The sequence below is a fragment of the Hyperolius riggenbachi genome, chromosome 6, assembly GCF_040937935.1.
Source record: "Hyperolius riggenbachi isolate aHypRig1 chromosome 6, aHypRig1.pri, whole genome shotgun sequence".
Classification (NCBI taxonomy): domain Eukaryota; kingdom Metazoa; phylum Chordata; class Amphibia; order Anura; family Hyperoliidae; genus Hyperolius; species Hyperolius riggenbachi.
Window position 1 is genome coordinate 200816640 of NC_090651.1, and position 24412 is coordinate 200841051.

At 48.4% G+C, this 24412-nt stretch overlaps 1 protein-coding gene across 7 annotated transcripts in view; it reads left to right on the forward strand.

Moving 5' to 3' along the window:
• Nucleotides 1–24412, forward strand: part of LOC137522629 (cytotoxic and regulatory T-cell molecule-like) — a 147072-nt gene that overhangs the window by 76693 nt on the left and 45967 nt on the right. For all 7 annotated transcript variants that reach the window (XM_068242705.1, XM_068242706.1, XM_068242709.1 and 4 more), the window contains one exon: nt 216–308. In XM_068242705.1, coding sequence (XP_068098806.1) covers nt 216–308 — 93 coding nt within the window. The remainder of the gene's footprint in view (nt 1–215; nt 309–24412) is intronic.

Genomic DNA, 24412 nt, shown 5'->3' on the forward strand with positions numbered 1-24412 from the left:
TGCACTCACTTTTTGTGTTATTGGTAAGAGGAAGTAGTTAAGACCTCACGAACAGAGACACAGATAGCAATACAAATGTGACAGAGGATCCAATACCTCAATGTCCTATCCAATACAAGAGGAAAACAGTTTTGGCAGTGACTTCACTCTATGCTTTCAGCCTTCAATCTAAGATATGCATCATTTTACATTTTGCATAATTTTCTGTATTTTAGAAGTCCCAAGTTCTATGACTTTCCCTGAAAACACTGGGACACAAAAAAATGGAGGGGCAGTTACGAACAGAGATGAGCAAAATATAACCACAGGTGAGAACGTCTGCAGTAAGGTTAATACAGACCATTCACAGGTTGGTGAACACCAGAAATAACATACAATAAGTCATTTAGAAATTTAGAAATATAGTCTTGAAAGTGTATTTTGAACTTAAGGCCCCAGTCCACAGAGCTCCCCAACCCTGTCCTCAAGGCCCACCAACAGTACATGTTTTGAAGAAAACCACACACAATCACAGGTGGGGTAATTAGTGTTGCAGCAGAGCTGATTAACTACCTATGTGGCTTTCCACAAAATATGCACTGTTGGTGGGCCTCGAGGACAGGGTTGGGGAACACTGCATTGTAATACATATGTAGTAAATTTGCATGCATTAGTAATGCACAGTATTCTATGCATCACACATTTATTGAAAGTTCCTATCTAGCAGCGTGCAGTGTGTAATTTTTACAATTTCAAAAGTTAGAATGAATACATATCTGCATGAATATGGGAATGGATTCCTTCCTTTAGGTTTTTTAAAAACAAAATGGTCCACCAACTTTTACAGTATTTGTTTCATATTTCCAGTTTAGGCTACCCTTATAGGTACACTCCAACAAGGCAAGATTTATACTTTGCCCTGCTGCCACCCCCATCCCATCCCCATTTGCAGCATCACTTTTCTATTTGCAGACTTCTCTTGAATATTCATTAACCCCCTATTCAAGTCTTTTGGAGCGGGGGAGAATGCAATTGTCATGGTACACAAAGGTGCCTAAGTCAATGTTGGTGGAAAATGTAGGGGTCCTAAAATGATTTCAGGTAAATAGAAGATAAATTTAAGGGCCTCCCAAGGTTGTGTTTTCTGAAAGAGGCGGTCCCATACTTAGAAATAGAGATGTAGCGAACATAGAATATTCTGTTCTCGAACGGTGAACGCGAATTTCCTAAAAAATTTGTGTACCGGCTGTTCACAGCGAGCTCCATAGACTTTAATGGCAGGCTAACGGCCGTCGACTTTAATGGTTACTAGCAAAGCCCCATGTATGCTAGAAACACCAAATTTGCAGGGTATGTGGATAGGGACAGTGGCTATAAGAGGACTTTTTTTTTTTTAAATAGACCTTATAGTTTTTGAGAAAATCAATTTTATATACCTGCCGGTCCAGGCGTTGGTGGAGGGTGGATCCGGAAGGACTATGGCGAGGAGTTGGACTAAAGAACGTCCGCATGTCCGACATCACCCTGAGATCGCTGGAGCGTCCTGTCCTTGCCTGCGTGTACTTGGGAGGAGGAGGGTTACTGCCAGTGGTACCTTGATTGCGTTGTGCAGCCACATCACCCTTAAACGCATTGTAAAGCATCATCGACAGCTTGTTCTGCAAGTGCTGCATCCTTTACGCCTTCTGTTGAGTTGTTAACAGGTCCGCCACTTTGTGCCTGTACCGAGGGTCTAGTAGCGGTGCCACCCAGTACAGGTCATTCGCCTTGAGTTTTTTGATACGGGGGTCCCTCAACAGGCTGGACAACATGAAAGAGGACATCTGCACAGAGCTGGATGCAGACGTACTCTCCATCTCCTCTTGCTCTTCCTCAGTGACGGGATGCAACTCCTCTTCCTCCCCCCAGCCACGAACAATACCACAGGAACGTGTAGCAGCAGAAGCCCCCTGTGACGGCTGCCGCGGTTGTTCTTCTTCCGCCGCCTCTTCCTCCTCCACAGAAACACCTTCCTCATCATCACCATCATCAGAGTCTGACTCCTCTCCTTCCCCACACGACTCCTCTTCTTCCTCCTCCTCCTCCCCCCTCTGTGCTGCCGCAGGTGTTGTGGGAACATCGGGTTCGGGTGTAAATAGCTCCCACGACTACTGCTGCCGTAACTCTTCTCGTTCACGCTCCTCCACAGCTGTATCCACCACTCTACGCACGGCACGCTCCAGGTAGTAGGCGTAGGGGATCAAGTCGCTGATGGTGCCCTCATCGCGACTCACCAGTTTGGTCACCTCCTCAAAGGGCTCCATGACCCTGCATGCATTTCGCATCAGTGTCCAGTTGTTGGGCCACAACATCCCCATCCTCCCAGATTGTGTCCTTGTACTGTAATAATACAGGTACGGGCTGACGGCTTTCTCCTGGTCTAGCAGGCGAGAGAACATCAGCAGGGTGGAATTCCAGCGAGTCGGGCTATCGCAAATCAGGCGTCTCACCGGCAAGTTGTTTCTACGCTGAATGTCCGCAAAGCGTGCCATGGCCTTGTAAGAGCGCCTGAAATGGCCACACAACTTCCTGCCCTGCTTCAGGACGTCCTCTAAGCCTGGGTACTTGGACACAAATCTTTGCACGACCAGATTCAGCACATGTGCCATGCAGGGTATGTGTGTCAGCTTTCCCAAATTCAACGCAGCAATGAGATTGCTGCCGTTGTCACACACCACGTTGCCGATCTCAAGCTTGTGCGGGGTCAGCCATTGCTCCACCTGTTTGTTAAGAGCAGCCAGGAGAGCTGCTCCAGTGTGACTCTCCGCTTTCAGGCAAGACATGTCTAACACTGCGTAACACCGTCGTACCTGGCATGCAGCATAGGCCCTGGGGTGCTGGGGCTGTGTAGCTGGAGAGGAGATCGCGGCACCAGCCAAGGAGGAGGAGGAGGATGACGACAGCGAAGCGGTGGTAGCAGGTGGAGAGGCGGTGGCTGAAGGCCTGCCTGCAAGCCATGGAGGTGTGACAAGTCGGTCCGCTGCGCAGCCACGTACTCCCTGCTTGCTGCCATCGGTCACCAGGTTGACCCAATGGGCTGTGTATGTAATGTAGTGGCCCTGCCCGTGCTTGGCAGACCAGGCATCCGTGGTCAGGTGGACCCTTGACCCAACGCTGTGTGCCAGAGATGACACCACTTGCCTCTCAACTGCACGGTACAGTTTGGGTATGGCCTTTTGTGAAAAATAATTGCGGCCTGGTATCTTCCACTGCGGTGTACCAATGGCCACAAACTTACGGTAAGCCTCCGACTCCACCAGCTTGTATGGTAATAGCTGGCGAACTAATAGTTCCGCCACGCTAGCTGTCAGACGCCGGGCAAGAGGGTGACTGGCAGACATTTGCTTCTTACGCTCAAATACTTCCTTCACGGACAGCTGGGTACTGCTGTGGGCAGAGGAGAAGGAACCGCTGAAGGGAAGAGGCGGTGTGGAGGAGGGTGGCTGTGAAGGTGCAAGGGAGAAAGTGGATGAAGACGATGCACCTGAAGGAGGAAGAGGAGAAGGAGGGTGGCTTGTCTTTTGAGGGGTGCTGCTTTTCCTCAGGTGTTCTTGCCATAGCTGTTTGTGCCTTCTCTCCAGGTCCCTTCGTAAGGCACTTGTCCCTACGTGAGAGTTGGCCTTTCCACGGCTCAATTTTTGCTGGCAGAGACAACAGATGGCTTTGCTCCAATCTGAGACACACGTGAAAAAATTTCCAAACCGCTGAGCCCCCCTGGGGTGGCATCAGCAGCTGACGTTGAAGGGCATGGTTGCTGGCTGGCCATAGCTGGCGATACATGGCACCAGACACTGCCCCCAGCTGTTTCTGAGGACGAGCTCCCTCTGCTTCTATCATGGAGTCGTCTCCTCCTACTCCTCTCTGACTCCTCCTCTGAACTGTCCCCCTGGTCATCTCCTCTACCGGGAACATATGTGGTATCCGTATAATCGTCATCATAATCCTCCTGGCCAGCTGCGCTTTCCTCAGACACCTCCTCAACTGCACCAACTTCAGGTGGTCCATCATCCCCATCCACGCACGTTACGTCCATTCTATCGCCACCTAACTCAGACGTATGAGGTGGTGTACCTGCGCCTTCTTGTTGTTGTTGCAGTAGTGGCTGGGAATCAGTGATTTCACCACCACCAAATAACTCCTGCGAAGTGTCAAATGCAGCGGATTTGGTGCTTGTTGTAGCGCTGGTGGCTGCGGGAGATGAGGTGTTCTGTGTTAAATACTCAAGCACCTCCTCACGATTTTGGGAAGTGATGGCACGTGCCTTCTTCTGAGCACTGTACTTTGGGCCAGGTCCGCACGAAATCACAGCAACACCACCTCGCACAGCCACAGACCTGCCGATGCCTGGTGGCCTTCCTCTGGGTCTGCCTCTACCTCTTCCTCTACCTGGTTTGTCCATTTTGTCTATCTCGGGGGGATGCTAGGTATATGCAGTGAGGTGGGTTCACTCAACACAACAGGTAGTTAGATGCAGTGAGCTGGGTTCACTCAACACAAAGCTAGGTATATGCAGTGATGAGGTGGGTTAAGTAAACACAACAGGTACTGGGTAGTTAGATGCAGTGAGCTGGGTTCACTGAACAGTAAAGGTACTTAAGATGCAGTGAGGTGGGTTCTCACTCAACACAACAGGTAGTAAGATGCAGTGAGCTGGGTTCGCTGAACAGTAAAGGTACTTAAGATGCAGTGAGGTGGGTTCTCACTCAACACAACAGGTAGTAAGATGCAGTGAGCTGGGTTCACTGAACAGTAAAGGTACTTAAGATGCAGTGAGGTGGGTTCTCACTCAACACAACAGGTAGTAAGATGCAGTGAGCTGGGTTCACTCAACACAAAGCTAGGTATATGCAGTGATGAGGTGGGTTAAGTAAACACAACAGGTACTGGGGTATATGCGGTACTGGGTAGTACAATGTGCAGCTCCCTGTCACACACACAGGTAGTCACTAAATGTGCTGGGCTGCTGGCAGTGGCACACACACTATCAATTAGCAAGGCTGTGCATGCAACAAAAGTGTTAGTTTGACACACAGAAAAAAAAATATGTACAGGATGAGCTCTGAAAAGAGCTGTTGCTGTTGATGGGTGCTTTAAAAGCAATAATAATCAGTCAGGAGCAAGCAAAGCAGCCTAGAACCTAACTAATCTGTCCCTAGGAGAAAAAGTCTGCAGCAGCTGTCCCTTTCCTCTCTCTAGCAGGCACTCGAGTGAGTGTAATGGCCGCCGGACCCTGCCTTATATAAGGGGGGTGGGGCTCCAGGGCTTAGTGTAGCCTTAATGGCTACAATGTGCCTGCTGACTGTGATGCAGAACCCCCTAAGTTCGCCTGGAACCATTCGCCGGCGAACCGTTCGCTACATCTCTATGGGCTCGATTCACAAAGCGGTGATAACCCAGTTATCACGCCTAAAAGACTTTAGGCGTGATGACCTTTTCACCACTGAGTTATCACCGCTTTTTCCTGCTCTTCGCGCGAAGTTACCGCGCGTACGCGCGTGAGCACGCGCGCAAAGTCCCATAGGGTTTAATTAGAGCTTCGCGCGAAGCGTCGGGTGCTGCGCGCGCACTTACGCGCGTACGCGCGGTAACTTCGCGCGAGTTTCTTCTTATCACGCCTAAAGTGAGTTTAGGCGTGATAAGGGGCTTTTCACTGGCGTGCAAACACTTTGCACCGCTTTGTGAATCAAGCCCTATGTCTGAGTAATGTCTGCCTGATGTATGTGTGTGGTATGTCTGCCTGATGGATGTATGTCTGCCTGATGGATGTATGTCTGCCTGATGTATATGTTTGTGATGTCTGAGTGATGTCTGCCTGATGTGTAGTGTAGTGTGTGTGTGTGTGTGTGTGTGTGTGTGTGTGTGTGTGTGTGTGTGTGTGTGTGTGTGTGTGTGTGTGTGTGTGTGTGTGTGTGTGTGTGTGTGTGTGTGTAAGTGATGTCTGCCTGATGCATGTCTCTGTGTGATGTGTGTGTGTTTGTCTGCCTGATGTACGTGTGTCTGTGTGATGTCATGTGTCCTCATGCCCTCTGCCCCCCCCCTGTTCTACTCTGTCCCCCTACTTTTTAAAGAAATCGTCCGCAGTGGCTTAGCTCAGGACTTCACCTAACTCATGTCCACTCCACCCATTTGCATTTCATTTTTCAGCTCTGGTATCCTTTAAAGGAAACCAGAGACGCAGCATAGTGAAAGTTTTATACAGAACTGCGGCTTCCTCCAGCCCCATCATGCGCACAGATCCCTCCCCGCCGCCATCCTCAGCCTTTTCTATCGCTGTTACTGAGTCCCGTAACTTTGGCCAGTCGCAGCCAGTTTTACGCATGCGCAGTGCACTCCCTCCGTCTCTGCCAGAAAATAGTACTACGCCTGCATAGTATTATTCTCCGCTGTAGAGAAAGCACTGCGCATGCTCAGACTGGCCGTGACTGGCTCAAGTTACGGGACTCAATACCAGCGATAGAAAAGGCTGAGGATGGCAGCGTGGGAGGGATCCGTGCGCATGATGGGGCTGGAGGAAGCCGCAGGTATATAAAACTTTCACTATGCTTCATCTCTGGTACACTAAGGTGTATAGTAAAGTGTACCACCAGCATTTTTAAAGTGGACCTGAACTCAAAACGTTCTCCTCTCTGCTCAAAAAGATATGCAACAGCAATTTATTTCTTTGTTACAGCTTATACAAATTCTAAAATAAATCTGTGCAGTTTCTACTTCCTGATTCATGGAAGCAGAAATATTAACCTACTGTGCTTTCAAATGGCCTTATTATCTGCCCTCTCTGCCATAGGCAGTCATGTGACACGGGGAAAATGAGATTTACTATTGGTATTGTTTGGTATTGTTGTTGTTTTTTTGCCATTTAGAAGAGTAAATATTTCAAGTATGACAGGAGGACCCTAACCATTAAGGGTCTAATAAAGAAGAGTTTGTTCAACTTTGACCTTTTCTTATTTTTATAAGGGTAATTGTAATGAGAATAATTGCGTAATACCGTATACCGTCATACCGTGGTATTTTTTTTGACGGTTATCATACCGTGAATTTTCATACCGTTGCAACCCTAGTGCTTAATCAACTAATTTGAGTTTCAATAATAATTATATGCAGATGATACACAACTGTATCTCTTGGCCCCGGTCCTTAAAGAGAACCCGAGGTGGGTTTGAAGAATATTATCTGCATACAGAGGCTGGATCTGCCTATACAGCCCAGCCTCTGTTGCTATCCCAAACCCCCCTAAGGTCCCCCTGCACTCTGCAATCCCTCATAAATCACAGCCACGCTGCTGACACACAGCTTGTCAGAGCTGGCTGTGTTTATCTCTATAGTGTCAGTCTGCTGCTCTCCCCGCCTCCTGCAGAACTCCGGTCCCCGCCTGCATCCCTTCCCTCCCTGCTGATTGGAGGGAAGGGACGGGGCAGGGACCGGAGCTATGCAGGAGGCGGGGGAGCAGCTGAGACTGACACTACAGATGTAAATACAGCCTCACAGCACGGCTGTGATTTAGGAGGGATTGCAGAGTGCAGGGGGACCTTAGTGGGGTTTGGGATAGCAACAGAGGCTGGGCTGTATAGGCAGATCCAGCCTCTGTATGCAGATAACATTCTTTAAACACACTTCGGGTTCTCTTTAACTCTCTCCTCACACGTGTTCCTGACTGCTTGTCTGCTAAATAAAGATGGGCCGAATATAAAATTTTGGGTTTGCGAATTTCGAATGTGAATCTTTGCAAAAATTTGCGAATAGTCGAATCCGGCGCACCTACACAGACTTCAATGGGCAGGTGAATTTTAATACCTACAAAGACTGTTTCTGGCCATAAAAGTGATGGGAAAGTTGTTTTCAGGGGCCTAACCCCTGGACTGTGGCATGTCGGATGGGGGATCCATGCCAAAAGTCCCACTAAAAATTACAGAGTTGACGCAGAGTCATGTTTTAAATCGCTAAAGGGCACAAATCAAAGTACATTCCTAAATTGGTGGAAAAAAATGTGCTTTAAATGCCCAGTGGTGTTGATCCAGGGATTTTATTTGATTGCCATCTGGAGTCAGGAAGGAATTTTTTCCCTTTTAGGGCTAATTGGACCATGCCTTGTAAGGGTTTTTTTCGCTTTCCTTTGGATCAACGGGGATATGTGAGGGAGCAGGCCGGTGTTTTACTTTATTTTCTTGTTGAACTCGATGGACGTATGTCTTTTTTTCAACCCAAATAACTATGTAACTATGTAAAACATCCAGTATGTGTACATGTCGATCATGTAATGTAAGGGCTACGCCCGCTTCACACTGACAGACTAAACTCTGACAGACCAAATTCTCCATTTAATGTACCGCAAACAACCACAAAGAGTTGTAAATAGTTAACACTCTCAGGACATACATGTTAGTCCTTTCCACGGCAACCTTTGTGTAGTGGTCGCCGTACTCCTGCGCACATTCGCAAGAGTGCAGGCGATGGCTGTTTTCCAGCCCCTATGGTCGGGCTGAGGTAGTTCAATAACAGTAAAGTGACCCAGAAAACACTGATTTTGGAGTGTGTGCCCAGTGTTGGCCAAGTAGGCTTTAGAGATCACCTGAGATGACCATAAAAAAAAATTGTTTTTGCCAAAACTTATCCAGCCGATCGTATTTGCTCTGTCCACAATGAAGCAATGACCTTATCATCTTGGGTGTGCCACCCCACAACACACTCATATAGGTCATTGCTTCAGAATCAGAATCACTTTTATTTCGCCAAGTACAGCAAGAGCTATAATCGGAATTATTTGTGGTACACATGACATAGACAGAGTATAAGACAGACCCACACCACATACAATTAGAAATGCAGTAGTCAGTACGTATCGGCCATTGCACTGCTGTCCAAATACAGACCAGTAAATAATAAAAATACTGGTAATGGCCCCGAGTCCATTGTTGGATAAGAACCAAGGCAGGCAGCGGCGGGGACCAGCTACCGACCCAGCTAGAGCCCGCTGATATGCGTGCCAGACAGGGGGAGGTTGGAGTTCAGTAGCCGAACAGCTTGGGGGAAGAAGGTGTTCTTCCGCCTGGTGGTTTTGGATGGTATAGTCCTGTAGCGACGTCCCAACGGGAGGAGCTTGAAGTAGTGGTTGCCTGGGTGAGAGGGGTCACGGGAGATCATGGTGGCCCTCTTCCTCATCCTAGCGGAGTGGAGGAGATCAAGAGGTGGAAGAGGAGATCCGATGATCTTCTCTGCGTCCGTTATGACTCTCTGCAGTTTGTGTTTGTCGCTGGCCATCGTGCCAGCATACCAAACAATGACTGAGGAGCAGAGGATGGATTCTATGGTGGCAGTATAAAAGCTGGTCAGCAGCTCCCTGGGCATGCCAAATCTCTTTAGTTGGCGCAGGAAGAACAACCTCTGCTGGGATTTCTTCTGAATTTTGGTGGTGTTTTGCCCCCATTTCAGGTTGCTAGTGAGAGTCGTGCCGAGGAACCGAACAGATGTCACCTTAGAGACTTCTGTTCCTCCAATGAGGACAGGTGGGAGGGGGGGTGGGTTTCTCCTGAAATCTGCGACTAGTTCAACAGTCTTTGCTGAGTGGAGAACTAGGTTGTTCTCTCTGCACCAGTTGCATATCCTCTCGACTTCGCTGCAGTACTCATGCTCCCCGTTGCTTCCAATTAGGCCGATGATAGTGGTGTCATCTGCAAATTTGATGACTTTCACAGAGTCAGCGGATGAGATGCAATTGTTGGTATAGAGGGAGAACAGTAGAGGTGACAGAACACAGCCTTGTGGAGCCCCTGTATTGGTGGTTTGAACGCTGGGGTAGTAGTTGCCAAGCTTCACTTGTTGCGTTCCGTTTGTCAGGAAGTCTTTGATCCATGCTCGAAGAGTAGGATCAACTCCGAGCTGCGTCAGATTGGTGATCAGAATGTCTGGGCAGATCATGTTGAACGCTGAGCTAAAGTCTAGGAACAGGATCCTAGCATAGGAGGCAGGGCTGTCTAGGTGCTCAGTGATGTATGCCACGCTGGCATTGATGGCGTCCTCCACGGATCTGTTAGCCCTAACTGCAAATTGGAGCGGGTCTAAGTGGGCGTCCGTAGACCTTTTCAGGTGGGCAAGGACCAACCGCTCAAGGAGCTTCATGATGTTAGAGGTTGGGGGCACTGGTCGGAAGTTATTGTGCTCGGTGCTGCCTGTTTTTTTTGGGACTGGTACAATTATAGACCTCTTAAAACAGGAGGGGACTGTACCATCTGATAATGACTGCTTAACCACTTCCCGACCGCCGTATATACAATTGGCGGCCGGGAAGTGCACCCCGCAAGGACCGCCGTATAGACAAATGGCGGCGGTCCTTGTAGGGGCATGGGCGGAGCGATCGCGTCATCCGTGACGCGATCCTCCGCCTCCGCCTGGTGCCGCTCACTCGCCGCAACATTCCGCCGGCCATACGGAAGCGCCGGCGGGATGTTAACCCGACGATCGCCGCATACAAAGTGTATAATACACTTTGTAATGTTTACAAAGTGTATTATACAGGCTGCCTCCTGCCCTGGTGGTCCCAGTGTCCGAGGGACCACCAGGGCAGGCTGCAGCCACCCTAGTCTGCACCAAGCACACTGATTTCCCCCCCCCCCCCCGCCCCAGATCGCCCACAGCACCCATCAGACCCCCCCCTGCCCACCCCCCAGACCCCTGTTTGCACCCAATCACCCCCCTAATCACCCATCAATCACTCCCTGTCACTATCTGTCAACGCTATTTTTTTTTTATCCCCCCCCCCTGCCCCCTGATCCCTCCTGATCACCCCCCCCCCACCCCTCAGATTCTCCCCAGACCCCCCCCCCCCATGTACTGTATGCATCTATCCCCCCTGATCACCTGTCAATCACCTGTCAATCACCCATCAATCACCCCCTGTCACTGCCACCCATCAATCAGCCCCTAACCTGCCCCTTGCGGGCAATCTGATCACCCCCCCCCCCCACACCAATAGATCGCCCGCAGATCCGACATCAGATCACCTCCCAAATCCATTGTTTACATCTATTCTCTCCTCTAAACACCCACTAATTACCCATCAATCACCCCCTATCACCACCTGTCACTTTTACCTATCAGATCAGACCCTAATCTGCCCCTTGCGGGCACCCAATCACCCGTCCACACGCTCAGATTGCCCTCTGACCCCCCCTTATCAATTCACCAGTGCATTAATTACATCTGTTCTTCCCTGTAATAACCCACTGATCACCTGTCAATCACCTGCCAATCACCTATCACCCATCAATCACCCCCTGTCAACCCCTGTCACTGCCACCCATCAATCAGCCCCTAACCTGCCCCTTGCGGGCAATCTGATCACCCACCCACACCATTAGATCGCCCGCAAACCCGCCGTCAGATTACCTCCCAAATGTATTGTTTACATCTGTTATCTTCTCTAAACACACACTAATTACCCATCAATCACCCATCAATCACCCCCTATCACCACCTGTCACTGTTACTTATCAGATCAGACCCTAATCTGCCCCTTGCGGGCACCCAATCACCCGCCCACACACTCAGATTGCCCTCAGACCCCCCCCCCCTTATCAATTCGCCAGTGCATTAATTACATCTGTCCTTCCCTGTAATAACCCACTGATCACCTGCCAATCACCTGCCAATCACCTATCACCCATCAATCACCCCCTGTCACTGCCACCCAACAATCAGCCCCTAACCTGCCCCTTGCGGGCAATCTGATCACCCACCCACACCAATAGATCGCCCGCAGATCCGACATCAGATCACCACCCAAGCGCAGCGTTTACATCTATTCTCTCCTCTAAACACCCACTAATTACCCATCAATCACCCATCAATCACCCCCTATCACCTGTCACTGTTACCCATCAGATCAGACCCTAATCTGCCCCTTGCGGGCACCCAATCACCCACCTACACGCTCAGAATGCCCTCAGACCCCCCCTTATCAATTCGCCAGTGCAATATTTACATCTGTTCTCCCCTGTAATAACACACTGATTACCTGTCAATCACCTATCAATCACCCATCAATCACCCCCTGTCACTGCCACCCATCAATCACCCCCTGTCACTGCCATCCATCAATCACCCGCTGTCACTGCCACCCATCAATCAGCCCCTAACCTGCCCCTTGCGGGCAATCTGATCACCCACCCACACCAATAGATCGCCCGCAGATCCGACGTCCGATCACCTCCCAAGTGCAGTGTTTACATCTGTTCTCTACCCTAAACACCCACTAATTACCCATCAATCACCCCCTGTCACTGCTACCTATCAGATTAGACCCCTATCTGCCCCTAAGGCACTCAATCACCCGCCCACACCCTCAGAATGCCCTCAGACCCCAGCCCTGATCACCTCGCCAGTGCATTGCTTGCGTCTATTCCCCCCTCTAATCACACCTTGAGACACCCATCAATCACCTCCTGTCACCCCCTAGCACACCTACCCATCAGATCAGGCCCTAATTTGCCCCGTGTGGGCTCCTGATCACTCGGGCCAAACCCTCAGATCCCCCTCAGACCCCCTTCCGATCACCTCCCCAGTGCATTGATTGCATCTATTTTCCCCTCTAACCACCCCCTGAGACACCCATTAATCACCTCCTGTCACCCCCCTAGCACTCCTATCCATCAGATCAGGCCCAATACAACCTGTCATCTAAAAGGCCACCCTGCTTATGACCGGTTCCACAAAATTCGCCCCCTCATAGACCACCTGTCATCAAAATTTGCAGATGCTTATACCCCTGAACAGTCATTTTGAGACATTTGGTTTCCAGACTACTCACGGTTTTGGGCCCGTAAAATGCCAGGGCGGTATAGGAACCCCACAAGTGACCCCATTTTAGAAAAAAAGACACCCCAAGGTATTCTGTTAGGTGTATGACGAGTTCATAGAAGATTTTATTTTTTGTCAAAAGTTAGCGGAAATTGATTTTTATTGTTTTTTTTCAAAGTGTCATTTTTCACTAACTTGTGACAAAAAATAAAATCTTCTATGAACTCGCCATACACCTAACGGAATACCTTGGGGTGTCTTCTTTCTAAAATGGGGTCACTTGTGGGGTTCCTATACTGCCCTGGCATTTTAGGGGCCCTAAACCGCGAGGAGTAGTCTAGAAAACAAATGCCTCAAAATGACCTGTGAATAGGACGTTGGGCCCCTTAGCGCACCTAGGCTGCAAAAAAGTGTCACACATGTGGTACCGCCGTACTCAGGAAAAGTAGTATAATGTGTTTTGGGGTGTATTTTTACACATACCCATGCTGGGTGGGAGAAATTTCTATGTAAATGTACAATTGTGTGTAAAAAAAATCAAACAATTGTCATTTACAGAGATATTTCTCCCACTTAGCATGGGTATGTGTAAAAATACACCCCAAAACGCATTATACTACTTCTCCTGAGTACGGCGGTACCACATGTGTGGCACTTTTTTACACCCTAAGTACGCTAAGGGGCCCAAAGTCCAATGAGTACCTTTAGGATTTCACAGGTCATTTTGCGACATTTGGTTTCAAGACTACTCCTCACGGTTTAGGGCCCCTAAAATGCCAGGGCAGTATAGGAACCCCACAAATGACCCCATTCTAGAAAGAAGACACCTAAAGGTATTCCGTATGGAGTATGGTGAGTTCATAGAAGATATTATTTTTTGTCACAAGTTAGCGGAAAATGACACTTTGTGAAAAAAAACAATTAAAATCAATTTCCGCTAACTTGTGACAAAAAAACAAAAACTTCTATGAACTCACCATACTCCTAACGGAATACCTTGGGGTGTCTTCTTTCTAAAATGGGGTCATTAGTGGGGTTCCTATACTGCCCTGGCATTTTAGGGGCCCTAAACCGTGAGGAGTAGTCTTGAAACAAAAATGACCTGTGAAATCCTAAAGGTACTCATTGGACTTTGGGCCCCTTAGTGCAGTTAGGGTGCAAAAAAGTGCCACACATGTGGTATCGCCGTACTCGGGAGAAGTAGTATAATGTGTTTTGGGGTGTATTTTTACACATACCCATGCTGGGTGGAAACTTTTTTTTTTTTTCTTTGTCACAAAGTGTCATTTTCCGCTTACTTGTGACAAAAAATAATATCTTCTATGAACTCATTATGCCTCTCAGTGAATACTTTGGGATGTCTTCTTTCCAAAATGGGGTTATTTGGGGGGTATTTATACTATCCTGGAATTCTAGTCCCTCATGAAACATGACAGGGGGTCAGAAAAGTCATAGATGCTTGAAAATGGGAAAATTCACTTTTTGCACCATAGTTTGTAAACGCTATAACTTTTACCCAAACCAATAAATATACACTGAATGGGTTTTTTTTATCCAAAACATGTTTGTCCACATTTTTCGCGCTGCATGTATACAGAAATTTTACTTTATTTGAAAAATGTCAGCACAGAAAGTTAAAAAAATAATTTTTTTGCCAAAATTCATGTCTTTTTTGATGAATATAATAAAAAGTAAAAATCGCAGGAGCAATCAAATAGCACCAAAAGAAAGCTTTATTAGTGACAAGAAAAGAGCCAAAATTCATTTAGGTGGTAGGTTGTATGAGCGAGCAATAAACCGTGAAAGCTGCAGTGGTCTGAATGGAAAAAAAGTGGCCGGTCCTTAAGGGGTAGAAAGCCCTAGGTCCTCAAGTGGTTAAATAAGGAGGTGAGCAAAGGGGCCAGCTGATGGGCACAGGATCACAGGCAGAAAGACGACACTCCGTCTGGGCTGGAAGATTTTCTGGGGTTTAGCTTGCGGAGGTGCCGGAGTACCTCTAATTCCAGAGCAGCAAAGGGAGCCAGGGCGACAAGTTCACCCGAGGGGGGTCACCAAAGTCGATGCTGTTTGGCCCCGCGGGCTGGTTGGGATGTTGCTCGAACCTGCAGTAAAACTCGTTGAGCTCCTCCGCCAGTCGAGGGCTCGGGGGCGCCGTTTGGGGTACTGGTTTGAAGTTCATGGCTGCTCTCAGGCCCTTCCATACATCCCGTGTGTTGGTTAACTGGAGGCAGAGCCCCAGCTTTTCGGCGTAGGCCCTCTTTGCAGATCGCAGTTTTCTTTTCAGGGCGTGCCTGGCCTATCTGAATTCCTCTCAGGAGCCAGACCTGTGCGCTTCCTTGTTTACGAAGTCGGTGAAGCCTGTCGTTGAACCAAGGCTTGTTGTTGGGGTAGACTCTGAAGGTCTTGGATGGCATACACGCTTCTTTGCAGAAGCTAATGTAGGAGGTGACATTCTCGGCCCATTCATCAAGGGTGAGTGCCTCCAGAGTCGTCCAGTCGGTGGTGTCAAAGCAAGCTTGGAGCTCCAGCTTGGCCTCTGCTGTCCATTTTTTAATGGTTTTGACAATGGGCTTTGAGGTCTCCAGGAGCCTCCTGTAGGTGGGGATGAGGTGTATTGTGTTGTGGTCAGAGTTCCCCAGGGGGGCTCCTTGGGTGGCCTTATAAGCATTCTTATGGACCGTGTTGCAGTGGTCCAGGGTGTTACAGTTCCTGGTAGGGCAGGTGATGTGCTGCTTGTAGCGGGGCATCTCGTGCCGAAGGTTCGCCCAAGATGATGAACAGGGCCTCCGGGAGGGCTGTTTCCCACCGCGAGATACAGTCACTGAGTACTTGCAGGGCAGTCTTGGAGCAAGCGTCGGGAGGAATGTAGACCCCAACGAGGACAAGGGAAGAGAACTCCCTTGGGGAGTACCGAGGCCTGCAGTTTATGGCAAGGAACTCAATGTCTGGGGTGCAGGCCTTGTGGAGAGTGGTGGTGTTTGAGCACCAGGAGGTGTTTATGAAAAAGCAGATACCACCCCCTCCCGTTTTTCCAGAGAGGGCTGCGTCACGGTCTGCTCTTGTTGCTCTTGAGGTTGTAGCCTGGTACATGTAGAGAGTTGTCGGGGATGCTGTCGCACAGCCAGGTCTCGGTAAAACAGAGAACAGGGGTGTTCTTGCTGATCTGGGGTTTGCTACCGAGTTGGAGGAGCAACTCTTCCAGTTTGTTGGGGAGTGAGCAGACATTTGCTAGTAGGATGGCAGGGACAGGGGAGCGTAGGCCTTTTACTTTTGAGTCAGACCTGGGCCCCCTGCCCTCTTTCCTCTGTGGCGGCGTTTGTTCTGTGCTCGCTTGGTGGAGAGATATTTGATGTGTGCGGTGACCGCCTTCCACAGGGGAGAGCCCGGTGTAGGCTGGGCAAGGGACAGCGGATCCCAGTAAGAGGTGGGGAGACAAACTGCGGAAATCACCATGGATGACACAGGGCAGTGACGCAGGGCAAGATCTGCAGCCACTGGAAGAGGTTCCTGGTTTTCCCAACAAGCAGTGAGCACTCAGGGTGGGGCCAAGCATGAAGGGCCTGCAGTGCGGAGTCCTCCTCACCAGGCAAGGTGCTGCCCCGGAGGCCAGGTTGGTGGAATGCAGGCCGGGCAGAGCGGAGTCCTCCTCACCAGGCGAGGTGCTGCCCCGGGGGGCCAGGTTGATGGTAAGCAGGCCGGGCCACGTGGGTGCAGGCCTGGCCACGTGGGTGCAGCGGAGGAGATGTACCGCGGGATGATGGGGGGGCAGGCCGAAGTGGTGTTGATAGATCCGGTAAGCAGCCAGGAGCAGCGACAGGATGCCAGGGCCAGGAGCAGCATCAGGATGCCGGAAGCTGGGGATGCAGCGGCAGCCAGAGTCTGTCTTCGGGGATGCAGCCCCTGGGAGCGCATCAGTTTTCCGGTGCAGCGGCAGGCTGTGTGTGGCGATCTGGGGGAGCATCGACAGCTAGGGCAGCGTCAGGATGCCGGAGGCTGGGGTTGCAGCGGCAGCCAGGATCCATGGAGTTGTGGCCGGGAAGTTTGCTGGGTGCAGCGACGGACTATAGACGGGAACCGCCATGTGTCCGGAGGCAGGACACCTTCATCTAATTAGCACTGCGACTAAGCAGGTACAAAAACTATCCCTAAAACTATCTCTAAATCTATGAAAAAAAAAAATGAAAAACCGCCTAAAATGTAGGAGCCATGTGACCGAGGCGACCTACATGGGCACCATCTTGGTCTTTCCACGACAAGGTAACAATCACGAAGGGGATTTGGTCGGTCCACAATGAAGCAAAGACCTTATTATCTTGGGTGTGGTGTGCACCCCCCCCCCCCCGACACACTCATATAGCCGGCGGCCATTGCTTTATTGTGTTATGCAAGCCCTTTCACCGTGGCAAGGTAACGATCACGAAGGGGAATTGACACATGTACATTCCTTTTGTTTTGTTGTTGCAGCTGCAGTGCAGCCAGAAAAATTAGGCAGGCATGTACACACACCAGAAAAAATTGTTATTGGTTTTGTTAGCAGCTGCTGCTAGCAGCGGCTTTAAAAATTCAGGAAACCACCTGGAGTCCTGGACCCTGTTGGTGGTGGCGGAGAAGGCAGTCAAGCAGCCTGCAGGCAGAGATGATGTGTGGGGACCGACTTAGTCATGGGGCAGGCAGTCACACGGCGTGCAGGCAGAGATGCTGTGTGTGGAGACTGACTTAGTCTTTGGGCGGGCAGTAGCCCCCCGGGATTCGTGCCTCATTCATTTTGATAAAGGTGAGGTACTGAACACTTTTGTGACCTAGGCGACTTCTCTTCTCAGTGACAATGACTTCAGCTGCGCTGAAGATCCTTTCTGACAGGACGCTTGAGGCAGGGCAAGACAGAAGTTGGATGGTAAATTGTGACAGCTCTGGCCACAGGTCAAGCCTGCGCACCCAGTAGTCCATGGGTTAATCGCTGTTCACAATGTCTACATCCACACTTAAGGCCAGGTAGTCGGCTACCTGCCGGTCGAGGCGTTGGTGGAGGATGGATCCGGAAGGGCTAATGCGAGACGTTGGACTAAAGAATGTCCGCATGTCTGACATCACCATGAGATCGCTAGAGCGTCCTGTCTTTGCTTGCGTGGACATGGGAGGAGGATTACTGGCAGTGGCACCTTTATTCCGTTGTGCTGTGACATCACACTTAAACGCACTGTAAAGCATAGTTGCCAGCTTGTTCTGCAAGTGCTGCATCCTTTCTGCCTTCTGGTGATTTGGAAACATCTCCACCAATTTGTGCCTATACCGAGGGTCTAGTAGCCTGGCCACCCAGTACAGCTCATTCCCCTTGAGTTTTTTTATACAGGGGTCCCTCAACAGGCTGGACAGCATTAAAGACGCTATCTGCACAAATTTGGATGCAGACATACTATCCATCTCCTCTTGCTCATCCTCAGTGATGTCAGCTAAGTTCTCCTCCTACCCCCCAGCCACGAACAATACCACGGGAAAGTTAAACAGCACAAGCCCTCTGTGACACCTGCTGCGGCTGTTCTTCTGCCTCCTCCTCCCCCCCAAAAAACCACCTTCCTCATCATCTGACTCCTCTTCCCCATACGACCCTTCCTCCTCCCCCCTCTGTGCTGCCGCAGGTGTTGAGGAATCATCTGCTTCTGCTGAGAATTGATCCCCACTCTTCCTCCTGTTCCTGTTCACGCTCTTCCACAGCTTGATCCACCACTCTACGCACGGCAAGCTCCAGGAAGAAAGCATATGGGATCAAGTCGTTGATGGCGCCTTCACTGCGTTCATTGCATCAAACTTATCTAGGGATTAGGAGCACACATCCTGACGTCCTCTCATGGGACAGATAGCGCATCATACCAATCGCACAAGGGAGCTAACGTAATGTATCCATGTGCACAATGCACATACACCAGCATTACGTTAAGTTAGCTCCCTTGTGCGATTGGTATGATGCGCTATCTGTCCCATGAAAGGACGTCAGGATGTGTGACAGGTAGGATAGGTTTGATGCAATGAATGTTTGCATGTCTACACTATGCATGTTACAGGGCCAGAGTTAGGACACCTACGTTTACCTGGGTACTTCTGCGCAGTGTAGGTGACTAAGCAAAATAATGCATTCCTTTGTGAACTAAGACCCCGGCTTTTAACTTAGCTGTAGGGATAACAGTGGTGCCTGGATGAGTGAATCTGTGAATGCATTTGTTTGAACATTTGCATGCGAGCGTGCAAAAGGGTTACTGATTTTTGCTATTTTTTTGGCCACACCCCCTTTAGCACCTCCCTTTCCTTAAATTACTTATTTAAATGTCCTAACTAGAGGTGATGTGCCTGGATCTATGTGTTTTTTTCATATGAGGTGGTGTAACTTGCTTAGCGCCTTCATCTTGTTGTAACAATAATGGCTGTGAATCAGTGAATTCCCCACCAAATAACTCCTGTGGAGTGTCAAATGCAGCGGATGTGGTGCTTGAAGTAGCGTTAGTGGCTGCGGAAGATCAGGTGTTCTGTGTTAAATAGTCAACCACGTCCTAACAATCTTGGGAGTTGATGGGACGTGCCTTCTTAAGAGCACTATACTTTGGGCCAGGGCCGCACGAAATCACGTCAGCACGACCTTGAACAGACCTGCCGGGTGGCCTGCCTCTGGGTCTGCCTCTGGCTCTTCCTCTGCATGTTGTTTTGTTCATATCGGGGGGAAGGGGGGAGGGTGAAGTGAAAGGTATGTACTGACTTGACTAATACAATGTGCAGTCACACAGGTGCAGTGAAAGGCATGCAGTGACTTGTCTTACAATGCATTGTACAGCTGTCACACAGGTGCAGTTAACAGGTATGCACGGACTGGTATACTACACAGCATACGGTCACACAGGTACTGTGAACAATTATGCAATGACTAGTATTACAAATTTGCAGCTGTCACACACACAGGTAAAGTGAACAGGTGCAGTGACTGGTGGTATATAACACTGCGTGCACTCACGTAGGTAGGTAGGTAGGTGCACTGAGCAGGTGGGTATGCAGTGATTGGTATTACAAATATGCAGCTGTCACACACACAGGTACCATGAACAGGTGCAGTGACTGTTGGTATATAACATTACGTGCACTCACGTAGGTAGGTAGGTGCACTGAACAGGTGGGTATGCAGTGATTGGTATTACAAATGTGCAGCTGTCACACACACAGGTACTGTGAACAGGTGCAGCGACTGGTGGTATATAACACTGTGTGCGGTCACGTAGGTAGGTAGGTACACTGAACAGGTGGGTATGCAGTGATTGGTATTACAAATGTGCAGCTGTCACACACAGGTAGTCACTGAATGTGCTGAACCTGGCACTGGCACAGTAGGAATTACCAAGGGGCCAAGGTACAGCAGCTGCGACTGACTGACAGGGCTGTATATGCAACACAAGTGTCTGTGGGACACACACACACACACACACAAAATAGATCACACGAACAACATTAGCTCTCAAAAGAGCTGTTGAGGATGAGGAGTGCTTTTTAGCAATAAGTATTAGCAAGAAGGAGCAACTTAACAAGCCTAACACAAGAGCCTAACTGAGAGGTTACTTACCCTGGTCTCAGCATTCCACTGACCAGATCACTCTTTAGCTGGGGGGACCTCTAGCTACCTAATACTTGGTGGCACCTCTACTTATATAATATTGAGGGTACCTCTGGCTACCAAAAACGAAGGGACACCTGTAGCTACCTATGACGGGCAAGGGAAGTAAGGGACAAATGACATCTGGGACAGCCAGCACACTTGCCGTGCGGTTTGGCGGGGTTTTTTAGGTTCATGGAGGGAGAAGTCTAGGGTGCCAGGAGGACATCTCTGTGCCTATGGGCTCCTGTGATGTAAATCCGGGTCTGGATATACTGTTTTGTGGACTACTAGCTAACAGACTGGCACTGTTCCAATCCATAATCTTCTCCCCTGTACATCTCCTCACTAGTTTCCAGATACCAATCCAGCCTCAATCTCAGATCTGCACATGACCTTCTTTTGTCCTCCTTTAGATACGCCTCTTCGCATTTACCTACAGTGGTGTGAAAAACTATTTGCCCCCTTCCTGATTTCTTATTCTTTTGCATGTTTGTCACACTTAAATGTTTCTGCTCATCAAAAACCGTTAACCATTAGTTAAAGATAACATAATTGAACAGAAAATGCAGTTTTAAATGAGGTTTTTATTATTTAGTGAGAAAAAAAACTCAAAACCTACATATCCCCGTGTGAAAAAGAAATTGCCCCCTGAACCTAATAATTGGTTGGGCCACCCTTAGCAGCAATAACTGCAATCAAGCGTTTGCGATAACTTGCAACGAGTCTTTTACAGCGCTCTGGAGGAATTTTGGCCCACTCATCTTTGCAGAATTGTTGTAATTCAGCTTTATTTGAGGGATTTCTAGCATGAACTGCCTTTTTAAGGTCATGCGACAACATCTCATTAGGATTCAGGTCAGGACTTTGACTAGGCCACTCCAAAGTCTTCATTTTGTTTTTCTTCAGCCAGTCAGAGGTGGATTTGCTGGTGTCTTTTGGGTCATTGTCCTGCTGCAGCACCCAAGATCGCTTCAGCTTGAGTTGACAAACAGATGGCCGGACATTCTCCTTCAGGATTTTTTGGTAGACATTAGAATTCATGGTTCCATCTATCACAGCAAGCCTTCCAGGTCCTGAAGCAGCAAAACAACCCCAGACCATCACACTACTACCACCACCATATTTTTACTGTTGGTATGATGTTCTTTTGCTGAAATGCTGTGTTACTTCTACGACAGATTTAACAGGACACGCACCTTCCAAAAAGTTCAACTTTTGTCTCGGCGGTCCACAAGGTATTTTCCCACAAGTCTTGGCAATCATTGAGATGTTTTTTTTAGCAAAATTGAGACGAGCCTTAATGTTCTTTTTGCTTAAAAGTGGTTTGCGCCTTGGATATCTGCAATGCATACCGTTTTTGCCCAGTCTCTTTCTTATGGTGGAGTTGTGAACACTGACCTTAATTGAGGCAAGTGAGGCCTGCAGTTCTTTAGATGTTGTCCTGGGGTCTTTTGTGGCCTCTCGGATGAGTTTTCTCTGCGCTCTTGGGGTAATTTTGGTCGGCCAGGCACTCCTGGGAAGGTTCATCACTGTTCCATGTTTTTGCCATTTGTGAATAATGGCTCTCACTGTGGTTCGCTGGAGTCCCAAAGCTTTAGAAATGGCTTTATAACCTTTACCAGACTGATAGATCTCATTTACAATACTTTTGTTCTCATTTGTTCCTGAATTTCTTTGGATCTTGGCATGATGTCTAGCTTTTGCGGTGCTTTTGGTCTACTTCTCTGTATCAGATAGCTCCTATTTAAGTGATTTCTTGTTTGAAACAGGTGTGGCAGTAATCAGGCCTGGGGGTGACTACAGAAATTGAACTCAGGTGTGATAAACCACAGTTAAGTTATTTTTTAACAAGGGGGCAATCACTTTTTCACACAGGGCCATGTAGGTTTTGAGTTTTTTTCCTCAATAAATAATAAAAACCATCATTTAAAACTGCATTTTGTGTTCAATTATGTTATCTTTGACTAATAGTTAACGGTTTTTGATGAGCAGAAACATTTACGTGTGACAAACATGCAAAAGAATAAGAAATCAGGAAGGGGGCAAATAGTTTTTCACACCACTGTATACAAGATTTCTCATGTGCTTCACCTCTCCTCTGTAATCCCTGACTGTCCATTTGTCACTCTGCAACCTTTTATCTCTTTAAACGCTCCCTCAAAACCCACTTTTTCCAACAAGCATGCACTCTACCTTAAGCCATTCTTCCATTGACCGCTGGCCAAGTTGTATATCTTACTAGATAAACAAAAAACAAACTGCCTTTTGGTATGAATACTAATACTACCCCACTTCTTGTTCTCCCCCCTCCCATTTCTTTACATTATAAGCTCGCAAGGGCAGGGCTCTCTAACCCTTTGTGTCTTGGAATATGTTCTACATTTTATTCATTAAGTTACTTACCAGGAAAGGTTACACAAATGGGGCTTTGTTAGTTTAGTAAAAAGACAGTAAAAAAATACATCCAAGGTCAATATAACAGCTTGCCAAATGAGCTTTATATCCCTAGGTCTTACTAAGGACAAGATCCTCACATGAATGAAAGAAGCTTCACACAGGGAGGCTTCCCAATGCCCCCATACAACCAGGGGGCACTGCCTGGAACCAACACAGCGGCACCCCTGAGGGGGAGGCTGGGAAGTGCAGGTGACCCCCGCCCAGTGTGGGCAGCGCCGGGAAGAGCCGCCCACACCCACCTCCCAAAATTAAAAACAGGCACTTACCTTAATGTCCATTGCGTTCTGCTGCATGTGCATGACCTGGGCGCAACACATTTGACAGAAGTGAAGCATGGGCCCCCCAAGCTTGTAGGGCTCAGGGGTAGCTCTCACACATCTCTCTCTCTCTCTCTTTTTTTATCTGCAGATTTACATTTGGCTTGTGGGGGCAGAAGGGATTAAGGTGGACCCAGTAGATCTGTCCTGTATGTTAGGAATTTCTTACAGGGGGCCCTGGTTATCATTCATTAAAAAGATAAAAAAAAAAAAAAATACACCGTGCACTCTAAGCTTAAACGATGACTGCTTTGCCTAATAAGGACAGTAGATGGTGCTGTGCAGCTGAAAATTGAGCTCTACTGTAAGCAAGTCACTACTAACACCTACAATATCCATGCATGGAGATTGCGGCATTTCCAGCAATAGCATCTACCTGAACACTGAATATTTACAATAATATTCACCTAATTTTAGAAGTACCTGAAAGTCATATTTGCCTTATTCAGTGTAAATATAATTCCAATGATACCTCTGTTTTAGTTTTGTGCAAGTTACCTAACATGGTTTACAGGAGGGCATACCTCCATTAGTCTTCCTCCTATTTTAACACCCTATTAAAGCTAATGCCAATATTTGCCCTGTTCAGAATATTGTTCTAATGCCATCTATGTTTTAGTTTAGCAAATTTCTAAAACTGTTTACAGTAGGACATAACTCCATTGTTTATCCTTCTATTCTCAGACCTTTATTATAGTTAAAAACAAAGTCGTGCTTAAGATAAAAGATAGTGCTCAGTGCTTTCTATTGCATGCCAGCTCACTGTGAGGCCCGGTTCACACTTGCGTTGGAGTGAAAAACGGATCAGTGAAAACAGATCTGAACACCAGTCGATCGGATCTGTTTTCACTCCGTTGCCATTCCGATTCCGTTCTGCTGCTTCCATTCCATTTTTTTTAATGGTTTTTGGTGACAGCCACGTAGAGATGGCCCGAACTGTTTGCCAGCGAGCAATATTCTGCGAACATCCGCTGTTTTGCAGCGAACATTTGGCGTGTTCGATTCGCCCCCTATACATTATCATTGAACTAAACTTTGACCCCTTACCTCACAGTCAGCAGACACATGGCAGCCAATCAGCTAGTACCCCCTCCTGCCCCCTCCCCCCCCCCCCCATATCAAAAAGCAGTTGCGGTGGCCATATTGGATTAATTCTTTGCTAGCTGCTGACTGTTAGTGAGAGCAGGGTCAGACTTGC